Below are 24,151 nucleotides of genomic sequence, written 5' to 3'. Positions count from 1 at the left end.
GATTTATTATTTTACCTGAATAAAATCTTCACTGGTCTTGGTCTAGCAGTGATCTATAGCCTATACTAAATTAAAGTAACGAATGAAATGCGTTTCAGAAAAGTGATTAAAGTACACAGTTTAGTTTTTGTTTTTAAACAAGGGAATAAACAGCTAGTTGAACAAGATAAATAGTGAGACCATTTATTCTGCTTGACAGAGGATGAATCAGAAACAACAGGGGAAAAGAGAAATGAAAACACTGCCGTATATTCGCACAGGCCTGAACACAAACGCGACTGAAAGATGCTGCTTGCTTTATAGTTTTACAAATAAATGATATTTGCATCTCGAAAGAACTTGTGTCAGGGTCATGTTCTGTTTTGTCTTAGGTGTTTACAGAACAACGATACACAATCCCGTTCACACGAATCTGCAAAGTGACTAAAGGGCTGTATTATACATGGCAGGCCAGTAGATGGAGATATCGCTGAACATGTTATACGCATGCGCAAGATGACACCATTCTCACAAATTCACGTTTTTTTTTGTTTACATGGAGAGGGTAAAGGGGTCGTTTTCAAAAACCTTGCACGTTGTTTTCAAAAGCTTGCGTTTTAAGGCCCTCTTGTCATGTAAATGAACAGCCATAATGCATAAAAGTGGTGTCATGTAAACAAACCTTTAGTTTTCATCGTGTTCAGTTGCTGTTTTCCTTTTCCTGAGTGTTTCATTGATTCACCACATTCACTTGTTTGCCCTCTGTACTTCAGCTCGCAGGTTCAGTCAGTTCTCTGTCTCGTTTATCGTCTACTGTAATGTGGTTGTACATTCTCCTAGATGTTCTCCTGTTCGGTGTGTTGAATATTAAAGTATGTTCGAGTATCTCCTTCATTACAGCCACCCTTCCGTGACGATATGCATTTAGGTATTTTAATTGTTATTTTGTGAATTAATTAAAAGATCCAATCAAACTTACTAATGTCTCTCCCCTAATCTCATTTGCGGACGAAGTCACATGATGAATCTGAGTTTTGTCAGAAAACAGCCCAAAATATATCTGATTTAAAACAGTCATTTTTCACTCCTTTATATACAACAGCAAGCGAACCTGTCTATACTGGTGGAGGCATTCAAGATGAAGAACAAGACGATCTGCTCCCTGAACTGCAGGACTGTTGGGAAGAGGAAGATTTCCCATATCACTTTGTAACGCAAGTTTATCCAAGTGGTTGTTGAGAGGATGCTGTAACCCAGTGGGCATTTTATGTCAATTTAACATCAATATGACATCAAACAAAATGTCAAATGATGTCACAAAATAGGTCAAAAATGAAAGTCATATTGACGTCAAAGTGTCGATGTCGATTTGATGTCAAGATTTTGACCTCTGCTGGTGTCATTTTGATGTCATGCTTTGTTGGCATTTGATGTCAATTCAACATTTATTTGACATCAAGATGTCATGATGTTGCTGTCATTACAATGTCAAGCTTTGTTAGCCACAGGCACAGTACGTCAATCTGACGTCAGGAGGACGTTGGACTCCAACTAATCCAACGTCAGTCAGACGTCATATTTTGCTTGAAAATGAAAGTCAGGTTGACGTCTAAACCCAACGTCAGACAGATGTTGAATTTTGGTTGGAATAAGCACCGCAAAAAAATGTGACATGCATGGCAGCGCATTATTATATCTGTGAAGATCTCAGCAGAGGAGGAGTAAACAACTCCACAAACAGCATTACCAGCTTCACTTATTAATAACCAGACTGACTTTATTTCATTTCCGTTTTAATGAAATCAATAGTTGTATTTTAAAATCACCATGATGGTGGTTAGCGTTTGCTTTAGTGGGACTCTTGACCCTCTGGTATAACATTTTCTCTGACTGCTATAATTGTGTGTTTATAATGCACATTTGTTGTCGCTATCCAAGGCGATTCACACATGAATTAGAGGTGGGCGATACTGCAAAATTCAGTATCAATTTGATACCAAGTAAATACAGGGCCAGTATCGCCGATATCAATACTTTTTCATTTTAAAAGCATGCACTTGAACTTGTATGCACTTTCCTGTGCTAGAGCAGTGTGTCATGATTTATGAGGTGAATGCATCATTAATATGCTAAATCTGAAGACGTTATGAATATATCATTTTATTTTGCACGTGAATTTCTTTTTGTGAATTTTTTTTTGTGTGTACTTGAATTAGGATTCATGCATGTGAAATTGTCTACGCATGTGTGAATCATGTTTTTTTGTGTGAATTATAATTTAGACTATTCTGCCTCTAGTGGTAAAATTAAAATTTCAAATGCTTATAACTCTGGGTGTGGTTGACTGATTTGTACATTGTATAATCACGCCATTTTTTAATAATGGCATGATTATACAATCTACATATACAGTATATTTAGTAATATACTGATTGGCTTCATCACTGTCTCCTCTCCACCAGTAAGCTGGTGTGTGGTGGGCGTTGTAGAACTCCTGAAAAGGAGTATAAGGATTAAAGTAAAATGAAATAAGAGAGAGCGCTGCAGTGATGGCTTCTTTGATGGTGTATTTACTCAGATCAATCATAAGAGAATATGCATATAACAAAAGCTCAAAACATTACATTCTCAACATGTATATCACTTTTTTTTCACAGTAATGACTCGTTGTAGACACAAGTGACATTCCAACACACTAGAAGGAATAATAAAAATATGATCAACAAGCTATTTAACACTCTCTCTGTACTCATGCTCTAGCCCCAAAATGGCGTGTGGCATTTACAGCTGGTGGTAACACTCCAATCTCATGCTTTTTACAGACAAAATAAGACTGAAACAACATCATGTACTCTCATGCACTCAAATAACATCGACATAATGACCATTTATAATAGCGGGCTATCGCGCTCATGCTAACCATGTGCTCAGGCATACTATTAATATAGTAAAAACAACTACTTTAAACACACTCAACTCAATAGAATTGCATTAACAATGTTTATACTCAAAACTGAAGGTTGTTTTAGTTACCTGAAAAGGAGTATAAGGTTTAAAGGGGTCATATAATGGTACATGCACTTTTACAAGTTGATTGTACTGAAATGTGTGTTGGCAGTGCCTGTACACAACCATCATAAAATGATAAAAAGCCATCCAGTGTTTTTTTTAATCTTCTTATATGTTTTCCCCTGTCTCAAATCAAGCCGTTCGATTTTGTGACGTCACAAAATTGACGCCCCACCCACGATTGTTGATTGACAGCAGCGTTTCAACACAGACCCGCCCTCGCTCGTGAGCGAGCTGTCAATCAAAGTCAGTATAAAGCTGGTTTTGCTAAGAAGCTGCTCCTGAAAAAAGGATCGGTACCAACTATTCGTGTTCCTGCTGCACCTCCAGAAGAACTGAAGTGAGTGAGTAACGTTTTATTAACCTTTATATTAATCTTTGCAAATCACTAGCACGCTTCACGATGAATGTGTCTAAGGTTTGCACTCAGGGTACATTACAGAATGTTTTCTATGTACGACATTCTCAGTATAACTTATAATCCCACATTTATAATGAACAACGTGTTATGGTTATTGTGTTACTGTGTTAGAAACGGTGTATGCACAGAACAGAGGGGCGGGGTGAGCAAAGCTCATTATCATTTAAAGACACATGCACTTAAACGGCGTGCTGAAAACAGAGCTGTTTTTGACCAGGTAAAATTAGTGTTTTCTTACAATACTAATGAGAATTTTTAATTAAAGTATATTACAAACTTTTAATTTAGACCTTAAAGAATCATATTAGCTTGTACAAAAATGGCATTATATGACCCCTTTAAAGAAAAATGAAGTAAGAGAGAGCGCTGCAGTGATGGTGTATTTACTCAGAATGAAGCGCATCATCACGGGCGCGCGCGCCACCCACTGAAGTGTGCGATGACGTCATCACGCTGGTATGCCAAGTGAAAATAATTAATTTAATAAATGCCCATAACACTATTTTTAAACATAAAGCACAAATAAGAAATTGAACAGTATTTAAAAGTATTAGAAAAATAACATTTTACTATATTATAATGGAATTGAAGAAATTGTACAAACATAAACAGCTTGTACTCACTATATTACACCGTGGCATCATCATCCAGGTGGAGCTGCACACTGGTGGTGGGTGAGGAGATCCCCCCTTCCATGTAAAGTATGTAAATCTATATAAATGTAACGCATTATTATTATTATTATTATTATTATTATTTCCAAAGTTACCATTAGAAGAAGTTAAGTTGGTCAGCTTGTTTCTATGGTTATGGTCATGACCTCTGGTTAGATATAGTCTTATAGTCTGTTCAGATCAATGGGGACTAAATAATATATTCTAGAATGAGCAAGTATAGTACGGCCTTCTGATATTAGTCAATCGCCTCTGTCTAATGACCAAGACTGATGAGTTTGTGATTATGAGATCCGTTTACCCGGCCTGTATTTGTATATATATATATATATATATATATATATATATATATATATATATATATATATATATATATATATATGTGTGTGTGTGTATATGTATACATTTCTTACTGTATGTTACTGTATGCTGAATGGCAATTACAAATTTCCTCCCCAGACATTGAAAAGTAAGAAGCTCAGGCTAAACTGGTCCTGTCGGGTTGAGATGTTGAACACTGAGATTCTGCCTGCAGACCAGCACACACACGAGAGGGTCTGACATCAGTCTCACACTCAACAAGAAATGAGGAATAAACCAAACATGAAGAAGCAGAGGAAAATATGAAGTAAAGAATAAGAACCCACTGAAGAAAATATTGGGCAGAAAAAGCACCAGCTGAGTGAATATGAACACAACCCAAATATGACGATCTGGTTTTCTGGATGTGTGAGAGTGATGAACAGCACAACACGAAGCTAAACAAGATATCATCCATGTGTTCACTGATATAATGAACACGAAAAGATCAAAAATAAAAAAATCTAACAATAAAATGCCACCGATAATGATACAGAGAAACACCAGTATGTAGAAAGTGATGAAAAAGGGTGAGGAGAAAACTGAAGCAGTGTACAGTGGATATTTCACTGAGAGAATTCCCTCTAGCGCCACCAGCTGGTTCAGGAGGAGACCACAGTGTCTTGAGAAGGACCATAAAGATAGAGAAAGCCAATTCCAGTACATATTTAAGACAAGGTTTAACAGTATGACGGGACTGAAGATAAGCTCAACACAGTCAGTGAGGAGGAGGAGGATGATGAAGGCTGAAATACGGTGTCCATTCTTTATGTGATGAATTAGATCTCTGACAGACCAAACAAGAGCTGGTAGACCTGCACACACACAGATGGTGATGAAGATGGACCATCTGACCCTTATCTGTAGCGAGAGCGGCAACCAGAGATATAGATACATGTCCGTATTCCAGTCTGATCTCTTTGCTGAAAATATGTAATTAAATAAATGAGTGAAAAATTAGTATCTGCTTAAAACATGCTGAGCAACTTTCAGAAGTCACAAAGCATCTTATTCCAGCTAAACATACAACTCAGAATCATTAGACTGAAGATATTCATTTATTCTATAGTCTGTATGACGTCGGTTCATCTTTAATGACTTGAAGTGAAAACAACAACAACAACAACAACCGTGTCTTACCTAGATATATTCAGGAGATTTCTGCAGCGCTGTGCTCATGGCATAAGAACGTTTGCAGTCTTGCTTGATTTCTTCTCTCGTTCTGACTGTGTTTTTGCTCTTTCTTCTCTTTTCTACTGCTGGTTTCTGGTTTATCTGCTGGTTTGATCTCAGATCTCACTTCTGAGCTCTGACTGTGGTTTCAGTAAGAAACAGATCATATTTACTTAAACCATCTTTACTTAAATGTTTAAAAGCTGTAAGTGAAATTATATAGCACCTCTGTAAATGTAGTGTAGAAAAATTAAGTATTTTCCCGCAATTTTCCGTCATTTATTAAGTTTTTAATTAAGTTTTATTATCATACTTGTCCTCTGCATTTAATCCATCCAAGTTAGTGCACACACACATTAGGAGCAGTGAGTAGTGACATTTCCTATCATTCTTGAGAATGGAACCTGCGACCTTTGGGTTACATGTCTGACTCTCTAACCATTAGGCCCCCAATAGAGAAAAGATCATATTAATACAATAATATAATAAAACACAGACTTGTAGTGGAAATAACATTAATTGATGTATTTTGATGTTTAATCAATGTAATCTCTGAAACCACAGTCAGAATTTGTGAGCTGAGAACTTCAACCACACAGAGTTTTAAACCACCAGATAAAACATTAATTCCATTCAAAATACGTGTTTATCAATCATTTTTACTTTAATACAGACATGTTTTATATATATATATATATATATATATATATATATATATATATATGCATCTCGGCATGCATCTCGCGCTGATCACCATTGTTTTGACATAAATTTCACATCAATTTGACGTCTTATTTCCTGACATCAAATCAACATCGATTTAATGTCAATGATATTGACCTGAGATGTAGGGACCAGAAAAAAACATGTCAGATTGATACCTTTGTTGGGCCTCTTTACAACTACAAGGAAATAATTACAAAATATAATGAAAATATGCATATTCATGCATGTCATACATGGTGGTCAAAATCTTGACTATTTGTTGATGTCAAATTGACGTCAAGGTGCCCGCTGGGCTTCATCCAGCTGTTGGCTTCGTCTTCTCTGCCAATGACTCCTGTAAATCTATATTTATATATGGAGCTATCCAGTAGCTGTACTTCCTGGCCAGTATTTTCACATATTTTAAAGGGATAGTTCACCCAAAAATGAAAATTAGCCCATGATTTACTCACCCTCAAAATCTCCTAGGTGTATATGACTTTCTTCTTTCAGACGAGCACAATCAGAGTTATATTAAAAAAATGTCCTGGCTGTTCCAAGCTTTATAATGGGAGTCAATGGCCATTTCTGTTTTGAAGTCCGTAAAAATACATCTATCCATCATAAAAGTGCACCAATTCATGATAAAAGTGCATCTATCCATCATAAAAGTGCACCAATTCATGATAAAAGTGCACCTATCCATCATAAAAGTGCATCTATTCATCATAAAAGTGCATCAATCCATCATAAAAGTGCATCAATCCATCATAGAAGTGCATCTATCCATCATAAAAGTGCATCAATCCATCATAAAAGTGCATCTATCCATGATAAAAGTGCATCATTCCAACATAAAAGTGCATCCATCCATCATAAAAGTGCATCTGTCCATCATAAAAGTGCATCTATCCATGATAAAAGTGCATCATTCCATCATAAAAGTGCATCCATCCATCATAAAAGTGCATCCATCCATGATAAAATGCATCTATCCATCATAAAAGGGCATCAATCCATCATAAAAGTGCATCTATCCATCATAAAAGTGCATCTATCATCATAAAAGTGCATCTATCCATGATAAAAGTGCATCTATCCATGATAAAAGTGCATCTATCCATCATAAAAGTGCATCTGTCCATCATAAAAGTGCATCTATCCATCATAAAAGTGCATCTCCATCATAAAAGTGCATCTATCATCATAAAAGTGCATCTCTCCATGATAAAAGTGCACCTATCCATCATGAAAGTGCATCAATCCATCATAAAAGTGCATCTATCCATGATAAAAGTGCATCTATCCATCATAAAAGTGCATCTATCCATGATAAAAGTGCATCTATCCATGATAAAAGTGCATCTATCCATCATAAAAGTGCATCAATCATCATAAAAGTGCATCAATCCATCATAAAAGTGCATCTATCCATGATAAAAGTGCATCTATTCATCATAAAGTGCATCTCCATCATAAAAGTGCATCTATCCATGATAAAAGTGCATCTATCCATCATAAAAGTGCATCTGTCCATCATAAAAGTGCATCTATCCATCATAAAAGTGCATCAATCCATCATAAAAGTGCATCTATCCATCATAAACGTCCATCTGTCCATCATAAAAGTGCATCTATCCATCATAAAAGTGCATCTGTCCATCATAAAAGAGCATCTATCCATCATAAAAGTGCATCTATCATCATAAAAGTGCATCTATCCATCATAAACGTCCATCTGTCCATCATAAAAGTGCATCTATCCATCATAAAAGTGCATCTGTCCATCATAAAGTGCATCTGTCCGTCATAAAAGTGCATCAATCCATCATAAAAGTGCATCTATCATCATAAAAGTGCATCTATCCATCATAAAAGTGCATCTATCCATCATAAAAGTGCATCTCCATCATAAAAGTGCATCTATCCATGATAAAAGTACATCTATCCATGATAAAAGTGCATCTGTCCATCATAAAAGTGCATCTATCCATCATAAAAGTGCATCTGTCCATCATAAAGTGCATCTATCCATCATAAAGGTGCATCTATCCATCATAAAAGTGCATCAATCCATCATAAAATTGCATCTATCCATCATAAACGTGCATCTATCCATCATAAAAGTGCATCTGTCCATCATAAAGTGCATCTGTCCGTCATAAAAGTGCATCTATCCATCATAAAAGTGCATCTGTCCATCATAAAAGTGCATCTATCCATCATAAAAGTGCATCTCCATCATAAAAGTGCATCTATCATCATAAAAGTGCATCTGTCCATCATAAAAATGCTTCTATCCATCATAAAAGTGCATCTATCCATCATAAAAGTGCATCTATCCATCATAAAAGTGCATCTATCCATCATAAAAGTGCATCTCCATCATAAAAGTGCATCTATCATCATAAAAGTGCATCTGTCCATCATAAAAGTGCATCTATCCATCATAAAAGTGCATCAATCCATCATAAAAGTGCATCAATCCATCATAAAAGTGCATCTATCCATCATAAAAGTGCATCTCCATCATAAAAGTGCATCTATCCATGATAAAAGTGCATCTATCCATGATAAAAGTGCATCTGTCCATCATAAAAGTGCATCTATCCATCATAAAAGTGCATCAATCCATCATAAAATTGCATCTATCCATCATAAACGTGCATCTATCCATCATAAAAGTGCATCTATCCATCATAAAAGTGCATCTATCCATCATAAAAGTGCATCTGTCCATCATAAAGTGCATCTGTCCATCATAAAAGTGCATCTATCCATCATAAAAGTGCATCAATCCATCATAAAATTGCATCTATCCATCATAAACGTGCATCTATCCATCATAAACGTGCATCTATCCATTATAAAAGTGCATCTATCCATCATAAAAGTGCATCAATCCATCATAAAAGTGCATCGATCCATCATAAAAGTGCATCTATCCATCATAAAAGTGCATCTGTCCATCATAAAAGTGCATCAATCCATCATAAAAGTGCATCAATCCATCATAAAGTGCATCTGTCCATCATAAAGTGCATCTCCATCATAAAAGTGCATCTATCATCATAAAAGTGCATCTGTCCATCATAAAGTGCATCTGTCCATCATAAAAGTGCATCTATCCATCATAAAAGTGCATCAATCCATCATAAAAGTGCATCTGTCCATCATAAAAGTGCATCTATCCATCATAAAAGTGCATCTATCCATCATAAAAGTGCATCTCCATCATAAAAGTGCATCTATCATCATAAAAGTGCATCTGTCCATCATAAAGTGCATCTGTCCATCATAAAAGTGCATCTATCCATCATAAAAGTGCATCAATCCATCATAAAAGTGCATCTGTCCATCATAAAAGTGCATCTATCCATCATAAAAGTGCATCAATCCATCATAAAAGTGCATCTATCCATCATAAAAGTGCATCTATCCATCATAAAAGTGCATCTCCATCATAAAAGTGCATCTATCATCATAAAAGTGCATCTGTCCATCATAAAAATGCATCTATCCATCATAAAAGTGCATCTATCCATCATAAAAGTGCATCTATCCATCATAAAAGTGTATCTGTCCATCATAAAGTGCATATGTCCGTCATAAAAGTGCATCTATCCATCATAAAAGTGCATCTGTCCATCATAAAAGTGCATCTATCCATCATAAAAGTGCATCTCCATCATAAAAGTGCATCTATCATCATAAAAGTGCATCTGTCCATCATAAAAATGCTTCTATCCATCATAAAAGTGCATCTATCCATCATAAAAGTGCATCTGTCCATCATAAAAGTGCATCTATCCATCATAAAAGTGCATCTGTCCATCATAAAAGTGCATCTATCATCATAAAAGTGCATCTCCATCATAAAAGTGCATCTATCATCATAAAAGTGCATCTGTCCATCATAAAAGTGCATCTATCCATCATAAAAGTGCATCTATCCATCATAAAAGTGCATCTATCCATGATAAAAGTGCATCTATCCATCATAAAAGTGCATCTGTCCATCATAAAAGTGCATCTGTCCATCATAAAAGTGCATCTATCCATCATAAAAGTGCAATTATCCATCATAAAAGTGCATCTGTCCATCATAAAAGTGCATCTGTCCATGATAAAAGTGCATCTATCCATCATGAAAGTGCATCTATCCATCATAAAAGTGCATCTGTCCATCATAAAAGTGCATCTGTCCATCATAAAAGTGCATCTATCCATCATAAAAGTGCATCTATCCATCATAAAAGTGCATCTATCCATCATAAAAGTGCATCTATCCATCATAAAAGTGCATCATAAAAGTGCATCTGTCCATCATAAAAGTGCATCTGTCCATCATAAAAGTGCATCTGTCCATCATAAAGTGCATCTGTCCATCATAAAAGTGCATCTATCCATCATAAAAGTGCATCAATCCATCATAAAAGTGCATCTATCCATCATAAACGTGCATCTATCCATGATAAAAGTGCATCAATCCATCATAAAAGTGCATCAATCCATCATAAAAGTGCATCTATCCATCATAAAAGTGCATCTATCCATGATAAAAGTGCATCAATCCATCATAAAAGTGCATCAATCCATCATAAAAGTGCATCAATCCATCATAAACGTGCATCTATCCATCATAAAAGTGCATCTATCCATGATAAAAGTGCATCAATCCATCATAAAAGTGCATCAATCCATCATAAACGTGCATCTATCCATCATAAAAGTGCATCAATCCATCATAAAAGTGCATCAATCCATCATAAAAGTGCATCTATCCATCATAAACGTGCATCTATCCATCATAAAAGTGCATCTATTAAATGATTAAAGTGCTCCACAGGCATTGAGGGGTTAATAAAGGCCTTCTGAAACGAAACCATGTGTTTGTGTAAGAAAAATATTTTTTACAGTTTTTCTCGATTGCTTAAACACTATAACCTACAACTCTACACACAAATCCCCTCATTTCTCATTGCTTAGACCATGTTGTCATTTAGAAAGCACTAGCATTCAATATTGTTCACTCAAGTCAGCACAGCTTCAGCTCAGTTAGACACAATTACCCAGGTGGAAACACTAGGAGTCAAAATATAACACACATCAATCAGATCCTTCAATAGAGAGATAAAAGGGCCCAAATCAGTTTATTGTGTTTTGGAACAATGGATCCAGAAAGACATGAAGGAAGAGGGATAAGAATGAGGAGGAGGAGGAGGAAGGGCAAGGACAAGAAGACAAGCAGTCTCAGATGAAGTTCAAGCCACTCTAGTTGCCCATGTCTTTATCAATGGTATGACTATGAGGGACGCTGGGCTACGAGTAAGGCCAAATTTGAGTCGCTTTACCGTCGCCTCGAGAACCTTCAGGGAGGAGTGGTGGCAAACAAAACTCTATCACTGAATAAGAGACAAACATTTCCAATAGTCTTTGATGAGGTTTATTTTCTTGCAAGAAAAGGCCAGCAGTCGTACAGTCACACAGTGTGGCTGCAGAGTGTGACAGTGAAGGGAGGGCATCCTTTCTCCTTTAGAGTCTTGACTCCCAGAATGTTATCTTTCTAGGCAAATGATGGTATTTCAACCATATGTGGAACATACTTAGACGTGTTCATCATATTGTATCCTTGAGTGGAGGCCCTCCTGTCACAACCAACACTCTTTACCATTCCAATACACTTCCATATTAGAATAAGGTTTGTGTGTGCTCTTTTACTGTCATATGTTGGTCACACACATCTTACTGTAAGTAAATATAAAAAAAAAATTAGAGGAGAGAGTAAAAAAAAGAGTAAAACAGGAATAAAAAATGTTTTTGTGTGTGTGTGTTTTCTGTGAATGAATAAAAATGTGCCAATGTATCCACTGGTTGTGTCTTTTGTGTTCATCATGTGAAAAGGTTTGTGATGGGGGAACCACAAGCAACATAACTTAGCAGTTTTGGAAATGTTGTTTTGAATTTATTGCACCAGTGTGTTAGACTATGTTGTAGTGTGTGTGATTTTGAGGGCTTGTGTGTCCTGTTTGAGGGCAAAGTTTGTTTTTTTCAGCAAGAGTGAACGGTTTTGAGTGTAGAGCTTCATTTTGACCTGAAAATGTGATGTTTGGGGAATTGGGTTAGACGTTATGGATTTGTGTTTATAGTTTTGAGAATACGAGGCATAGTTTCAAGAAATGTGTTTAAGCAATCGAGAAAAACTGTAAAAAAAAAAAAAAAGTAGCCTAGCCTAGGTGAATTATAGCAATTTAAATAATAATAATAATAATAATAATTAAAGTTGAGTACTGTGGCCATTAGGAATGCACTACAACCTTTGGAACATGAAAACAAAAAACAAAACAAAACAAAAACATTTGGTGAATTACATTTTTTTTTCCTCTAAAATATGATGTAGGCTACTGTGCAGTGCATGGAAAACATATTAGTGCCATTTAATGGGAGAGATAAAGTTGCTTATAAGAGAACTTTCAGACAATTAATTTTATTAGGTTTTGCATATGGGTATATTACACATTATCAAATACAATAGACTAAAAAAATCGCTCAATGTTATAGTATTTCCCATTCAGATCACACGTGTGAATATTAGACATTTTGCCTTTTCTAATTATACCTATGATTTTGTTTTTTTGTTTTTGTTGACCCAGAAGTCGAAGTTTCGTACCAATTTGATATAGCAAAACATTTAAAAAAATCAAAACGTGTATTTTTCGTTGTACAGTAATGCTCGACCGCTAGAGGGTTTGATGTCCAACTCTTGATATTTAAAGGTCCGAAACCCATTGTAGCATCTTAGCGCATACAGACTTTTCTTTTGTACACCATACGACACTTCTAGAACTTAGGTATTTTGATTGATGTAATATTAATAAACTGAAGGGTTGTGGTGGGCTCAGTGGTCTTCCGGAAGTGTCGTCACTGACTGAGTCTGACCATGACCTTCTCTCTTCTGTCACGTAGTCGTGTGTAGACGAGCCTCGCGAATGATTGTGCAATGTAGGAGTAGAGAAACCACCTCGTACGACGACGACACACTCTGTTTACTCTGGTAAGTGCTCATTCATATTTATTTAATTGGTTGTAGTTGCAGATAGACCGTCATTCAGAAAGCGAGTGACAGTTACACATGCGTTAGCCGCGAGCTCAGCTAACGTTAGCACCCGGTTCACAGCTCATAATCAACTCTTACTTTATTACTCTAATACGTTTGAGTACTAATACTCCTTATAATATAAAGGGTCTATTAATTGATTTTAATAGCCGTCCATGTGTCCATTAAAGTGTGTATTTCTATGGCTGTGTGTGTTTTTAGGCACGTTGTCTGAACTCTGAACACGGTCTTCCTCAACAGCGTTAATCGGATTCATTGAGTGAAATCTAGTCAGTTCTGGGAAATTCTTATCTAGATCTTCTTAAACCCCCCGAGCTGGTTTCTGCTCATCTTTTGTGTAGATTATCTGTGATCTGCTTGCTAAAATAGCATTCTCCAGCTGTCAGTCATCTGACATGTGTGCAGCTTTCAGTTATATAGGCAAAAGTTTATTTATATAGCACTTTTCATACACTACGACAATTCAAAGTGCTTTACATAGAAAGGAATAAAAATAGTATTTTTTTTTTCAAAATGCTTTACTTTCCATGTAACTGTTTTAACGTTATTCAAAATGCTTTACATGGAAAGGAATTAAAATTTTACACTGGCAATTCAAAGTGCTTTTGCATAGAAAATAAGCACAAAATAAAAGCAGTTACAAAAGGAATGAATTAGAGTTTAATGAATTAAAGTAGTAAAAACACAATTTCCCCAATTAAGTGGTTTATATTGTGGTTTCTCTCTTACCCAATTCTCAGTGCCATTTGAGTTCAGTTTAGAATCAGAAGGAAGAATACAGTGCAGTCAGTCGGACGTACAGTGGATACTCTCAGATTTTCCCATGATGGTCTTTTCTGTGGTTTTTCCCTCAGCACGTGTATATAACTCTAGTCGTCTCTAGAGAGATCAATTTTCACCTCAATTGAAAAAGTATCCCCCTAATCTGGACTAGTATCCCCGTTCTAATATGGACTAGTATCCACTTAATCTGGACTAGTATCCCCCTAATCTGATCTGGACTAGTATCCCCGTACTAATCTGGACTAGTCTAATTTGGACTAGTATCCCCGTACTAATCTGGACTAGTATCCCCATACTAATCTGGACTAGTATCCCCATGCTAATCTGGACTAGTATCCCCATGCTAATCTGGACTAGTATCCCCATGCTAATCTGGACTAATATCTCCCTAATCTGGACTAGTATCCCCGTACTAATCTGGACTAATATCCCCCTAATCTGGACTAGTATCCCCGTACTAATCTGGACTAGTATCCCCGTACTAATCTGGACTAGTCTAATCTGGACTAGTATCCCCGTACTAATCTGGACTAGTATCCCCATACTAATCTGGACTAGTATCCCCATACTAATCTGGACTAGTATCCCCATGCTAATCTGGACTAGTATCCCCGTACTAATCTGGACTAATATCCCCCTAATCTGGACTAGTATCCCCGTACTAATCTGGACTAATATCCCCCTAATCTGGACTAGTATCCCCGTACTAATCTGGACTAGTATCCCCGTACTAATCTGGACTAGCATCCCCGTACTAATCTGGACTAGTATCCCCCTAATCTGGACTAGTATCCCCGTACTAATCTTTACTAGTATCCTCATACTAATCTGGACTAGTATCCCCGTACAAATCTGGACTAGTATCCACCTAATCTGGACTAGCCTTTATGTAGCTCAAACAGTAGAGCATTGGTGCTTGCAACGCCAAGATCATGGGTTCGATTCCCAGGGAAAGCAAGAACTGATAAGAATGTAAATGTGTACATGTTAGGGATGTAAACGGTTAATCGATTATTGATTAATTGTCGACAAGAATTTACTCGATTAAATTAAATTAATTGTCGGCTAATTGAACATTGCGAACGTGACACGAGATTCTGGCGGGCGGCGAGAGACCCGACACAAACCTGTGGCGGCAAAAAAGAAACCAAACATGAGGCGGTCAAAACGGAGTGGAGTGTGGGAGCATTTCAAATTTGAGGCGAAGGAGGACGAAAAGTGCCACCATTGCGCATATGCTTCAGTTATTGTGTGTGAGAGAGATCTCAGGACTGGTGAGCATACTGGCTTTAAATATTGGCTTTAACGAGGAGCAGTGGGTCCGAAATTTTGTTGTGTACAACAATATGTTGTGTCAACGTTTGTCCACATTCCTCTCCTACGACGACACAACGTTTCGTCGGGTCATCCGTCCCTTTGCAGAAGCGCGTCGTTAAACCGCGGAGACGTTGCCTAATGCCTCAGAAAATCCGATCTGCCTGTTTACATGACAGTCGCATTGGCACATATCCGATTTATTTCCACATATGAATGCATGCGTTTTTTTCCTGTTTACACTGTCATAGAACACATCGGATCTGTGTCACATGCGAGCAAAAAATCGGAATTTGGTCACATTTCACTGACAGTGTAAACGAGGGACGCCCTCTAATTTTACTGTCACCAGTTCTATATTTGAAGTTCCCAGGTCTAGTAATCTTATACCTTTCTCAGACCAAGGGGGATTATAAGTGCTGCTGCTAATGTTTCAAGTTTTTCATTCATGTAGTTTACCAGATAGATTATTAGGCTTAATATTGTAGGCTAAGCCTACCCATGTAGATTTTTATTTAAAATTTATTTTATGTTGCTTAATGTTTCACATGCAACAGGTGAGCCAGTGCACAATACTTTTTATGTAGGCCTATTTTAATTTTCTGTGCATAATTTATTTTGTTAAAACTACATAAATGCCATTATCTGTACCGTATCCCAACTGTTACAATAAAACATCAATTGAGCAATATAACATGCATTTTTATTCAGCAGCCTATAAGCAATATTTTGCTTTTTATGTTAAAGACACTATTGATACCGTGAGAAATTTACATTCTCAGGAAAATAGCCGCTTATCAGTTAATTGTTAATCGATCGATAAGGTCAATCAATTAATGATTAATGAATTAATCGATAATTTGCATCCCTAGTACATGTGTATGTAAATTGAAATGCAATGTAAGTTGCTTTAGATAAAAGCGTCTGCCAAAATGCATAAATGTAATATGGACTAATATCCACCTAATCTGGACTAGTACCCCCGTACTAATCTGGACTAGTATCCCCATACTAATCTGGACTAGTATCCCTGTACCAGTCACCACAGTGATCCTTTGACCATCATGAGTAAATCCCCCTCCGGTACCTTTTAACAATTTAGACAGTTATAAAAGAATTAAAAGAGATAAACTGGCAAAACACTGTTGAATCATTTTAACATCAATCATTTTGTACAGCTGAATTTATGTTTGTCTCTTATCCAATTGTCTCTTATTTGATTTCAGTGCCATTTGAGTTTAGAATCTAGAGGATGCAGAGATAAAACACAGTGTAATCAGTTGGATGCACAATGGCACAGTGCTCATTCAGTGAATGCACAGCTCAACAGAAGTGTTATGAGTCTGGATGTGAATGTGACTACAGTAGGAGCACATCTGATCTCTTCTGGAAGCTGATTCCAGCATAATAGCTAAAAGCGGACTCGCCATGCTTAGAGTGAACCCTTGGTATTTCTAGCTGATGTGATCCTAATGATCTGAGTAATCTGGTGGGTTTATATTTAGTGAGCATATCTGCAATGTATTGAGGACCTAGGACATTGAGTGATTTATATACCAGTAATAATACTTATATATATATTCATAATGTTATTTATTATTATGTATATCTGCCATTCCATAGATCAGGTTACACATGCACTCATATACCAGAGTTAAGAGTTCCCCATGCCTGTCTTAAAGATATCGTTTAGATCTCAATTATTAGCTGTTTTTGTCTTTTGTTTCAGTTTTTAACAGGTTGAGCGGGAACAATGGTGAAGTATTTCAGCTGTTCAAGCTTTCTGAAGAGCTCATGGGACCAAGTGTTTCTGGCGTTCTGGCAGAGATACCCCAACCCTTACAGGTGCAGTTACAACACTTATTCATCATGTTATTATATATTATTATACCCCAACCCTTACAGGTGCAGTTACAACACTTATTCATCATGTTATTATATATTATTATACACCAACCCTTACAGGTGCAGTTACAACACTTATTCATCATGTTATTATATATTATTATACACCAACCCTTACAGGTGCAGTTACAACACTTATTCATCATGTTATTATATATTATTATACCCCAACCCTTACAGGTGCAGTTACAACACTTATTCATCATGTTATTATATATTATTATACCCCTACCCTTACAGGTGCTGTTACAACACTTATTCATCATGTTATTATATATTATTATACCACAACCCTTACAAGTGCTGTTACGACACATATTCATCATGTTATTATATATTATTATACCCCAACCCTTACAGGTGCAGTTACAACACATATTCATCATGTTATTATATATTATTATACCCCAACCCTTACAGGTGCAGTTACAACACTTATTCATCATGTTATTATATATTATTATACACCAACCCTTACAGGTGCAGTTACAACACTTATTCATCATGTTATTATATATTATTATACACCAACCCTTACAGGTGCAGTTACAACACTTATTCATCATGTTATTATATATTATTATACCCCAACCCTTACAGGTGCAGTTACAACACTTATTCATCATGTTATTATATATTATTATACCCCTACCCTTACAGGTGCTGTTACAACACTTATTCATCATGTTATTATATATTATTATACCACAACCCTTACAAGTGCTGTTACGACACATATTCATCATGTTATTATATATTATTATACCCCAACCCTTACAGGTGCAGTTACAACACATATTCATCATGTTATTATATATTATTATACACCAACCCTTACAGGTGCAGTTACGACACATATTCATCATGTTATTATATATTATTATACCCCAACCCTTACAGGTGCAGTTACAACACATATTCATCATGTTATTATATATTATTATACCCCAACCCTTACAGGTGCAGTTACAACACATATTCATCATGTTATTATATATTATTATACCCCAACCCTTACAGGTGCAGTTACAACACTTATTCATAATGTTATTATATATTATTATACACCAACCCTTACAGGTGCAGTTACAACACTTATTCATCATGTTATTATATATTATTATACCCCAACCCTTACAGGTGCAGTTACAACACATATTCATCATGTTATTATATATTATTATACATCAACCCTTACAGGTGCAGTTACAATACATATTCATCATGTTATTATATATTATTATACCCCAACCCTTACAGGTGCTGTTACGACACATATTCATCATGTTATTATATATTATTATACCCCAACCCTTACAGGTGCAGTTACAACACATATTCATCATGTTATTATATATTATTATACCCCAACCCTTACAGGTGCTGTTACGACACATATTCATCATGTTATTATATATTATTATACCCCAACCCTTACAGGTGCAGTTACAACACATATTCATCATGTTATTATATATTATTATACCCCAACCCTTACAGGTGCAGTTACAACACATATTCATCATGTTATTATATATTATTATACCCCAACCCTTACAGGTGCTGTTACAACACGTAGTCATCATGTTATTATATATTATTATACCCCAACCCTTACAGGTGCAGTTACAACACATATTCATCATGTTATTATATATTATTATACCCCAACCCTTACAGGTGCAGTTACAACACATATTCATCATGTTATTATATATTATTATACACCAACCCTTACAGGTGCAGTTACAACACATATTCATCATGTTATTATATATTATTATACACCAACCCTTACAGGTGCTGTTACAACACGTAGTCATCATGTTATTATATATTATTATACCCCAACCCTTACAGGTGCAGTTACAACACATATTCATCATGTTATTATATATTATTATACCCCAACCCTTACAGGTGCTGTTACAACACATATTCATCATGTTATTATATATTATTATACACCAACCCTTACAGGTGCAGTTACAACACATATTCATCATGTTATTATATATTATTATACACCAACCCTTACAGGTGCTGTTACAATACATATTCATCATGTTATTATATATTATTATACCCCAACCCTTACAGGTGCAGTTACAACACATATTCATCATGTTATTATATATTATTATACCCCAACCCTTACAGGTGCAGTTACAACACATATTCATCATGTTATTATATATTATTATACCCCAACCCTTACAGGTGCTGTTACAACACGTAGTCATCATGTTATTATATATTATTATACCCCAACCCTTACAGGTGCTGTTACAACACATATTCATCATGTTATTATATATTATTATACCCCAATCCTTTTTTTTTTTTTTTGTATTCCCCAGTAATCATGTTTTAACGGAAGACATCATATTTCGGGAAGTCACTCCAGACAACTGCCTGATGTCCAGACGTCTCTTGACCAAAACAAGCCGGGCTCCTCGCTGGGCGGAGAGGTTTCTGCCCGCACACATGGCCCAGAAGGCATACATCATCGAGGACTCAGTGGTGGACCCTCAGGGCCGGACCATGACCACCCTCACCTGGAACATCAGCCACGCTCGAGTGATGGTGCGCCGTCTCTCTCTCTCTCTCTCTCTCACACACACACACACACACACACACACACACACACACACACACACACAGCTTGTTCATGCTCAAACAGCAACATTACACACTAAACACAGATGAAAATGGACAAAAGCAGAATATGTCCTCTTTAAAGACTCTTCTCTGAAGGGTTTCATCCTCCGATATATATGAAAAAAGACTAATAATTGCTAGTGCATGAGTTAATATAGTGATTTTAAACATGTTTAGTTTGATTCCTGCTTAGTTTAATTATTAACTGTCCTGACTAGACATGAGCTACAGGAGGTTAACTGTGTGTTTTGTGTGTGTAGAGTGTGAAGGAGCGGTGTGTGTATAAAGTGAACCCTGAGAACAGCAGCTGGACCGAGATCGAGAGAGAGGCCTGGATTTCCTCCAAGCTGTACGGCCTCTCTAAAGCTGTGCAGGTCAGCGGAGTGTGTGTTGATCTCGAAGAAAGATTTTATTGATTCTTTTTTTACATTTTTTACATTTATTATTATCAACAGATTTTTTGATGATTAGAAATATTAAAAGAACAGCATTTATTTGAAATATAAATATTTAGTAACATTATAAATGTCTTCACTGTCACTTTTTTTCTTTTATCCCTTTATTTTCATTTTCTTAAAGAAAACACACACGCACAATGCCATCAAAACAGTAATTATACATAAGCATTGCCATTGTACTTGCTACTTTGAGCTAGGTACTTCGAGCTTTTAGAGAGATTTATCACAGCAGTGTGTGTGATCCGTTTACATGCATTTGAGGAACTGTCTGCAGTCTGGATGGATGGATGGATGGATGTTCATGTGTGGTGTTTAGTTTGCAGTTCAATTGCCTCACTGTATGCTTGCCAGAAGAAGTCTATTCAAAGTGCTTTCCATCTTTATCCCATTTTCAGGAATTCGGACTTGCCCGGTTTAAGAGCAACGTTACCAAGACCATGAAAGGCTTTGAGTTCATCCTGGCCAAGATGCAAGGTAAGATGCCAGCTGGAGTTCAAGCAGTGCAGGAGCTGTTTAAAGGAGGACTTCACTTCACAATTAACATTTCCTGATAACATACTCATCCAAGAAGATGTTCATGTCTGTCTTTCTTCAGTGGAAAAGAAAAGGTTTTTGAGGAAAACGTTCCAGGATTGTTCTCCATATAGTGTCTTCAATGGGGTCCAACGGGTTGAAGGTCCAGATGTGCGTTTCAGTGCAGCTTCAAAGTCTCGACACGATCCAGCCGAGGAATAAGAGTCTTATCTAGACAAACCAGCGGACATTTATAACAGAAATAAACATTTATATACTTTTATCCACAAATACTGGTCTTGCACTCGCTGTGACGCGACACACATTACGTAATCAGGTTGAAAGGTCAAGCGGGACGTAGGCGTAAGAACAGACCCAGTGTTTACAAAGCCAACGTGCAAAGACTAAGTCAAACTCCATTTACAATAAACAAATAAAAGCTAAAACAACGATGTCGGACGATTTTGAAGTTGGAGGAGAAAATGAGATTGAGTTTTTCACCCTACATTTATAAACGAGAACACGCTTGACCTTTCAACCTGATTACGTAATGTATGTCGCATCACAGCTAGACCTTTAACCCGTTGGACCCCATTGAAGACACTATATGGAGAACAATCCTGGAATGTTTTCCTCAAAAACCTTTTCTTTTCCACTGAAGAAAGAAAGACATGAACATCTTGGATGACGTAAGGGAGAGTAAATGATCAGGAAATGTTAACTGTGAAGTGAACTACTGCTTTAACTGTTGTATCTGGTTCTCCTGCAGGTGAAACTCCCTCACGGACGCTAGCAGAGACCGCGACGGTGAAGGCTCGCGAAACTGCGCTCGCGGCTAAAGTGAAGGCTAAGGATTTAGCCTCTCAAGCGCAGAAGAAGCAGTATGTATGATGAAGAAACACACGGCTCTTCCAGCGCTAACGTATCGTGTCATTCCCACACATTTGGACATGAGAGGCATTTACCTCTGGATCTCAGTATGGATTTAGTGAAACCAATGTGCTCTTCGACTGAAATTCTCCAGTGAACTCGGTTTAATGCGGCAACTTCCTCCTCCTGCTTCATCAAGTCAGATTTTACATGAGACTTTGCATTGTTGTGATTGCTAAATTAATTTTTTCTGATTTTGCTGTATTTCCATCATTGTCTCCTTGAATCTTCATATTCACTCAATGTGATTCGCTGCTTCAAATTGAAGTTCTATCATTGACGGTCCATGGTTCCAGCAGTCATTGCCGGCGCGATTACAAGTGAATTATTGTGAAAATAATTCATAATTAGGGCTTGTGAAAGTTGTCTCAGAATGCCAGATGTCGAGTGTTTGAAACAAGAAATGCATTGAATGCAATGGTGAGATAGCTTATATAATGTTTTATAGCTCTTAACAATTGTTTGTGTTCAACCGTTATCACCAATAAATCTTTTCTATACATCTGACATATTGTTCTCTTATTTGTGATTTCCTTTGCACTGTGATCACTATTGTTATGAATCAATGCCAGTGTTTGTAACACTAAAGCATGAAACAGAAGTTGCGCTGGTCTTTTCTCCTCCTCTTTTTGTCATATATCTGAGTGAAGCTTCTGGAACAAGAACAAATGTGGGCGGGGCTTGATTGTGTGTGAGGAATTGATTGGATGGTTGTGGTTTGCTATTGGCTGATCTCATGTGAGTGACAGGTTATAGCCCCGCCCACATCATCAGAGAAGAGATGCTGCAAGAGGAACTTATTCTGAGTCGAGATTTCCAGGAACATGAGTTTAAAGGTATGTTCCCACAATAACGATGCCGTCAAAACCCTTGACTGATCCCTGTTCACATGGATCCGCGAAAACGACAAAAAGTTGTTGGCGATGTCACTCGTCAAGAAACACAACATGCCTTGTGTAGCCCCGCCCCTTTTCAGCGCGGCATGCCCGTGGCATGATGGTAAAATCTGACGGATTTATTAATGAACCGCTTCCTGGTCTGCTGACATTTGTCATGACATCTGCTTCAAATATTACAATGCTCAGGATAACTTTCGTTAACTTTCTAATAAGTAAATCCATTTAATCAACTAATCACTCGTCGACAGCGATGCCGCAAAAGCGAAGTCCAGAGACAATATCCTAAAGAATATCACGCTTGTTTCTCTGGTGCATAATGTCTTTACACTGAACACGTAACATGCATGACATCACTGTTTTCACAAATTCGCTGTTTTATTGTTTATGGTCCTGGAGTGGATAACAGGAACGTTTTCAAAACCTTGCACTTTGAAACTCTGATTTCTAAAGCTTTGTTTTCAGGCCGGCAAAACGCTGTTCTCGTGTAAATGTACTGCCAAATCGCACAAGTTTTTAGTTGAAAATGGTGTCGCGTAAACAAATTTGCATATAATTTTTGTTTACGCGACACCATTTGCGCTCATTTGCATATTCATAGAACCACGAATACTAAATGAGGCAAGGGTGTTTGAACATAAAAGGCTAAAAGTTTTTGAAATTGTCAGTGCATGTCGGTGTGAAGCTCCGCCCCCTGTGCCGGGAGCAGCAGCTCATTTGCATTTAAAGGAACAGACACAAAACGGTGTTTTTGTTCACCCTCAAAAACTGACAATTTTAACATGCTATATAAAAATATCTGTGGGGTATTTTGATCTGAAACTTCACATACACACTCTGGGGACATCAGAGACTTATTTTACATCTTGTGAAAAGGGCATTATACCACCCCTTTAAGGTTTTAAATGATTGACTAGAGGGGGACTTTAAAGACACTGGTTAATAAAGTCAGATTAAATACAGTGTTATTTAGCATTTAATTATTGCAGGTTTGCGGAATAATCTGAGTTTGCATTTCACAGTTTTTATTATTTTCTAGGAATACTGAATCCGTTTTGAGCAAATGATACGATTAAATGCATGCTTACATTTAGTCTGTAACTACAACACCCATCATATCACTCTCAACAAGAGAGGAAACAGTAGAGCGGACAGTTAATACATGGGAAACAAAGTTACTGATTTAAAAAAGT

The 24,151-nt window shown here is 36.8% G+C and overlaps 1 protein-coding gene across 1 annotated transcript; it reads left to right on the top strand.

Moving 5' to 3' along the window:
• The first annotated feature begins 13,123 nt into the window (after positions 1 to 13,123).
• prelid1a (PRELI domain containing 1a) lies at positions 13,124 to 22,568 on the top strand. The gene is made up of 6 exons (XM_079893398.1): positions 13,124 to 13,435; positions 17,325 to 17,440; positions 19,861 to 20,086; positions 20,422 to 20,535; positions 21,015 to 21,093; positions 21,902 to 22,568. The coding sequence occupies exons 2-6, from the start codon at positions 17,349 to 17,351 to the stop codon at positions 22,021 to 22,023; spliced, it is 633 nt and encodes a 210-aa protein (XP_079749524.1). The 5' UTR covers positions 13,124 to 13,435; positions 17,325 to 17,348; the 3' UTR covers positions 22,024 to 22,568.
• Positions 22,569 to 24,151: the final 1,583 nt, after the last annotated feature.

Source organism: Squalius cephalus, assembly GCF_949319135.1.
Source record: "Squalius cephalus genome assembly, chromosome: 14".
Classification (NCBI taxonomy): Eukaryota; Metazoa; Chordata; class Actinopteri; order Cypriniformes; family Leuciscidae; genus Squalius; species Squalius cephalus.
The sequence above is the reverse complement of the archived record's forward strand: the minus strand, read 5'-3'. Positions and strand labels throughout refer to the sequence as shown.